We start from the raw sequence: 6000 nt of genomic DNA on the forward strand, positions 1-6000 counted from the left end.
AAAGATAAGCATCAAAAGATATGGGGGTGACTTGCTTACATTGGCTTGGCTTTCTCCTAGTTAAGCCTCATGGAATTAGACTTATGTTAAGGGTTGACACTAAGGGACCATTTATCAAATGTCTTTTGGCCCTCAAAGGGTTAGTATCACAGCCCAGGGTGTGTTATTCATCCCAGAAGGGTAATGACCTAAATTGTAGTTAAGCACTTAATAATTAATATTACCCTTCACCCCTCATCATCACCATTTTACATGGCCTCAGTACCTGTCTTTTCTTGTTTGTGGCAATAAATTTTCTTTCCTTTGGGTTCAGAAAGCAAGTGGAGCCCCAGTCCTGGAGAAGGCACTTGGCTACAACATATGGTACTTTCCAGAAAACAGTACTAACCTCACAGAGACCTTGAACACCACTAATGAGAAGCTTGAACTGTATCTGGGAGGCAAGACCTATAGGGTTTGTGTTGCTTCTTACAATTCTCTTGGGAAATCTCCAGTGGCCACCCTGAGGATTTCAGCTGCTGATGAAAAGTGTAAGTACAGTGTAATTCTCCCTTAGATGCCTGGTCCCATCTAGTTGGCCAAGAAGTAGTCCTTCTGTCCTCAAGAGTTGTGTTTTCCTCAAGCCAAAATGAAAATGAAGCGAGAACTTTTAGGTTTTGGTGAGGAAAGCAAAATCTTGTGGTAATTAATGAGCCTGGAACAAAGCCTGTGTTGAAAATCAGAGACTTCATAAAGTCATATGAGACAAAGTCATACACCTAGAAGTTCTATATGCTGCTTGGTCTGAGTGAGATTTTTTCTTTTTATGTTTATTTATCTTTGACAGACAACAAGAGAGCACGTGTGTGTGCATGCGCGTGCGCGCTGTGGGGTGGGGGGTAGGAGAGGCAGAGAGAGAGTGAGAGAGAGAGTGAGAGAGAGAGAGAGAGAGAGAGAGAGAATCCCAAGCAAGTTCTATGCTGTCAGTACAGAGCCCAATGTTAAGAACTTATGAGATCATGACCTCAGCTGAAATCAAGAGTCTAACTCTTGGCCAACTGAGCCACCCAGGAGCCCCTCATTACACTTTTGATAAAGTAGTTGTTAGCATTTTATTGTTCCTAGACAAACTCATATTTTATATTCTATTTTGGAATAGATGATTCCAATAGGATGACTCCTTTGATTCTTATTCAAGGAATTGCAGGCAAAGGGTTTCTTCTCCCCTACTTTATTTTTCTCTATAAATGTTTCCCATTCTATAGGTTTTCTCGTTTATTTTGTTTGTTACCTATCTCCCCCTCAATTGGATACAGGTTCCATAAGTGCAGAGAATTTTCTGTTTTTCTTTTCCTCCTTTTCCTCACACCACTTCCCTCATCTGCAACAGCTAGAACAGGGATTATGTATTTTGCATAGAAAATGTGCTCAATAACTGTTGAAACATATCTTAGTCAGATAATGCACTTTTCCATTTCTCTTTACTTAGATCTAGACCGGCTCAGGCATGGCACTACCAGCTCTAGACGTATTTGTCTATACTCCCTGCTTTCTCTTCTCCTTAAACTTAACCTGTTTCTTCCCTTGCTTCATTTTACAACTCCTATATACAGTTGGCCCTTGAGCAACATGGGGTTGAGCTGGGTGGACATTGATATAAGTGTATTTTCCTTTATCACTCTTAGACATTTTTTTCTCTGGCATACTTTCTTGTAAAAATACAATATGTCGTACATATAGCATACAAAATATGTGTTAATCAACTAACTGTGTTACCACCGAGTCTTCAAGTCAACAGTAGACTATTAACTATGTTTTGGGGGAGTCAAAAGTTATTCACAGATTTTCAACTGTGCAGGGGGTTTGTGCCCCTGACCTCTATGTTGTTCAAGGCTCAGTTGTTTACATAGTCTGTGTTTTGAGCTATACTGGATATTGTTTAGTATTTAATAGCATTGCCCACCATTCTTAGTTCCTTACATCCTAGTTTCTGCCTTTCCAGTACCCCTCATGATGAAGTCTCTGACAAATGGATTATCATTGAATAAACATTCTTTGTTAATAGAGGCACTGCTGCATAGTAATCCTAATTTCTTGATGTGATCCTTTAGTGGAAGGCGGTAAAGAATAGGGGATAGAAACCTCCGCTTTGGAGCCCAACAGCCCTATATTTATCTTTACTTTTTCACTATTTTTTCACTATGGTGTCTAAGTACCACAAACCTTGGGCAAGTTATCTATACTCTAAACATTAGCTACTTGTAAAATGGAGTTATTTTATTGTAACACCTACTTCATAGAGCTGTTGTGAGGATGAAATGAGATTATATATTTAAAAAGCTTTGCCTGAGGGTGCCGGGTGGATCAGTTGGTTAAGCATCTGACTTCAGCTCAGGTCATGATCTCATAGTTTGTGAGTCTAAGCCCCACATCGGGCTTGGTGCTGACAGCTCAGAGCCTGGAGCCTGCTTCAGATTCTGTGTCTCCCTCTCTCTCTACCCCTCCTTCCCCTTCAAAGATATAACCATTAAAAAAATTTTTTTTAATGGTTTGCCTAGAGGCACCTGGGTGGCTCAGTCAGTTAAGCAATCAACTCTTGGCTTCAGCTCAAGTCATGATTTCACTGTTCACAAGTTCAAGCCCTGTGTTGGGCTCTGTGCTGATAGCAAGGAGCCTTCTTGAGATTCCCTCTCTCTCTGCCCCTCCTCTGCTCTCTCGCTCCCTCAAAAATAAAGAAATAAACATTTTAAAATAAAATGCTTTACTTAATGCTAATTATTACTATTGTTATTCTTTTAAAAATTTTTTGTAATAGTTTATTGTCAAATTGGTTTCCATATAACACCCAGTGTTTCTCCCCACGAGTGCCCCCCCTCCATGACCATCACTCCCTTCCCCCCTTCCCCTCCCCCTTCAGCCCTCCATTCATCTTCAATATTCAATAGTCTCTCATGACTTGTGTCCCTCTCTCTTCCCAACTCTCTTTCCCCCATCCCCTTGCTATGGACCTCTGTCCGGCAGAGAAGGACAGATAACATATGTTTGTGCTCACAGGTCTAACAGGAGAAAACTATTGTCATTCTTAATAAAAAATTTTTTAATAGTTTATTGTCAAATTGGTTTCCATATAACACCCAGTGCTTCTCCCCACAAGTGCCCCCCGCCATGACCATCACCCCCTCCCTCCTCCCCCCTCCCCTTTCAGTCCATGGTTCGTTTTCAGTATTCAGTAGTCCCTGATCTGTGTCCCTCACTCTTCCCTGCTCTCTTTCCCCCTTCCTCTCCCCATGGTCCTTTGCCAGGTCTCTCCTGTTAGACCTATGAGTGCAAACATATGGTATCTATCCTACTCTGCCTGACTTATTTCACTTAGCATGACACCCTCGAGGTCCATCCACTTTGCTACAAATGGCCATATTTCATTCTTCCTCATTGCCATATAGTACTCCATTGTATATATATACCACATCTTCTTGATCCATTCCGTCGGTTGCATGTTAGTTTTCTTGATTGTTTCCTTTGCAGTGTAGAAGCTTTTTATCTTGATGAGGTCCCACTGGTTCATTTTTGTTCTTGATTCCCTTGCCTTTGGGGATGTGTCCAGTAGGAAATTGTTGTGGTTGAGTTCAAGGAGGCTATTTCCTGCTTTCTCCTCTAGGGTTTCAATGGTTTCCTGTTTCACATTCAGGTTCTTCATCCATTTTGAGTTTATTTTTGTGAATGGTGTAAAAAGTGGTCTAGTTTCATTCTTCTACATGTTGCTATCCACCTCTCCCAGTACTACCTTTTAAAGAGGCTGGCTTTTTTCCATTGGATACTCTTTCCTGTTTTGTCAAAGATTAATTGGCCATATACTTATGGGTCCAGTTCTGGGCTCTCTATTCTATTCCATTGGTCTATGTGTCTGTTTTTGTGCCAGTACCGTACTGTCTTGATGATGACAGCTTTGTAGTAGAGGCTAAAGTCTGGGATTGTGATGCCTCCCATTTTGGTTTTCTTCTTCAATATTACTCTGGCTATTCGGGTTTTTTTGTGGTTCCATACAAATTTTAGGATAGTCACTTATTTTTCTCATTTCTGAAAGCACTTGTTTTGTGTCAGAAGCATTGGTGTGATCATTAGTTACCACAATCCCAGACCAGATGTAGGCAAGCTTGTGGACAAAACCTGGCCTCACACCTGTTTTAGTAAATAAAGTTTCATGGGAACACAGAAGCACCTGTTTGTTTACATTTTCTTGTGTCCCCTTTTGTGCAACAGTGACAGAGGTGAATAGTTGTGACAAAGACCATGTGTCCTCTAAAACCTAGAATATTTACTCTTTGACTTCTTAGAGAGAAAGTATAAAGACCCCTGTTTTAGTCATATAATAAAGTAATGCTTTACAGAATTTTATTTAATAAGGTGGAGTCAAGTAGAGAATAGTTATAATAATTGTTATAACTGCAACATTTGTTAATTAAATATAATTATCATATACTGTCTATTAATATATATTAGTCATTGTGATAAGATGACATAGGTCAATTTAATATTAGGTTTGAAATGACCCATGAAGTAGATGCTATAGAATCATTTCATAGATGATGAAGCTGAGATTTGAGAGAGCTTAAGAATCTGCCCACTGTTGCTCAGGTGGAATTGAAACCTAGGTGTATGATCCAAACTTATACAATATATTTTATTCAGAACCTTGGACTTGATACTGTTTGCATGAACTGGTTATCCACTCTTTGGGCCTCTATTTTACCATGTTTAAAATAAAGGTTTGGAATAGATACACCTTCAGGTTCCTTATGTTCTGATCACCTTTCTGAGTTTTAAAAGACCTTAGCCAGCAGATGGCTCTGGAGTGATCTGAGACAGGGCACAGAAGAGCACAGCCACTGTGTGGTGAGGTGGTGAGGAGGTTGGCAATGTCGGGGAAGAGCTGAGGTAGGCTAGGACAGCTGATGAAGGTGAGGCACCATAGCATCTGAAGACTGTATATGATGGCCCACAGTGACTGCCTTCATGCAAACAGCAAGAACTTAAAGGTGTTAGCAGTCAAAGCCCTTTCCCTCTCCCTTGGGAAGAATAGGGATTTTTCTCCTGCACCTGGGGGTATGTTGTGTTTGGAGAAAGTGCTCAAAACATTATTGTTGAATAATGGAAGGATTGAGAATTAGTTTACATAGAGCAGAGTGATGATTAGGACACTTGTCTTTAAGCACCCTTTGACACTACCCAGGGCCTTTAAAAATTGACTTATGGCTTAATTGAAGCTTTTCCACACTCTTGTGGCCCAGAGCCTGGGCTTTTCCCTTCTTCCCTGCAGTATATTTGGCTCTATTGACCTGACTCCTGTTCCTTGGATAGCCAGTGTTGGTAAAGAAAAGTGTGGGCTTAGGGATCAACACTCACTTTGTCTTCAGGTTAGAATTTGTGTGCAAGTAATTATTAAGATACTGCCTCCAGGGAAACCAGAAAAATAAGTGAAGGAATCAATGTTAAGGAAGGGAAGACCAGGCCAAAAGTGCTGTGTGAAAAATAAACTCAAAATGGCTGAAGAACCTGAATGTGAGACAGGAAACCATCAAAACCCTCGAGGAGAAAGTAGGAAAAAACCTCCTAGACCTCCACCTCAGCAATCTCCTACTCGACACATCGCCAAAGGCAAGGGAAATGAAAGCAAAAATGAACTCTTGGGACTTCATCAAGATAAAAAGCTTCTGCACTGCAAAGGAAACAATCAAGAAAACGAATAGGCAACCGACAGAATGGGAAAAGATAGTTGCAAATGACATATCAGATAAAGGGCTAGGATCCAAAATCTACAAGGAACTCACCAAACTTCACACCCACAAAACAAATAGCCCAGTGAAGAAATGGGCCGAAGACATGAACAGACACTTTTCCAAAGAGGACATCCAGATGGCCTACAGACACATGAAACGATGCTCAACATCCCTCAACATCAGGAAAATACAAACCAAAACCACACTGAGATACCACCTCACACCAGAGTGGCTAAAATGAACA

At 40.7% G+C, this 6000-nt stretch overlaps 1 protein-coding gene across 1 annotated transcript in view; it reads left to right on the top strand.

Annotated features, from left to right (window-relative positions):
- Positions 1-6000, top strand: part of IL31RA (interleukin 31 receptor A) — a 69319-nt gene that overhangs the window by 46563 nt on the left and 16756 nt on the right. Inside the window, exon 8 of the mRNA XM_029941207.1 lies at positions 314-530. Coding sequence (XP_029797067.1) covers positions 314-530 — 217 coding nt within the window. The remainder of the gene's footprint in view (positions 1-313; positions 531-6000) is intronic.

This window comes from Suricata suricatta, chromosome 6 (genome assembly GCF_006229205.1).
Source record: "Suricata suricatta isolate VVHF042 chromosome 6, meerkat_22Aug2017_6uvM2_HiC, whole genome shotgun sequence".
NCBI lineage: Eukaryota > Metazoa > Chordata > Mammalia > Carnivora > Herpestidae > Suricata > Suricata suricatta.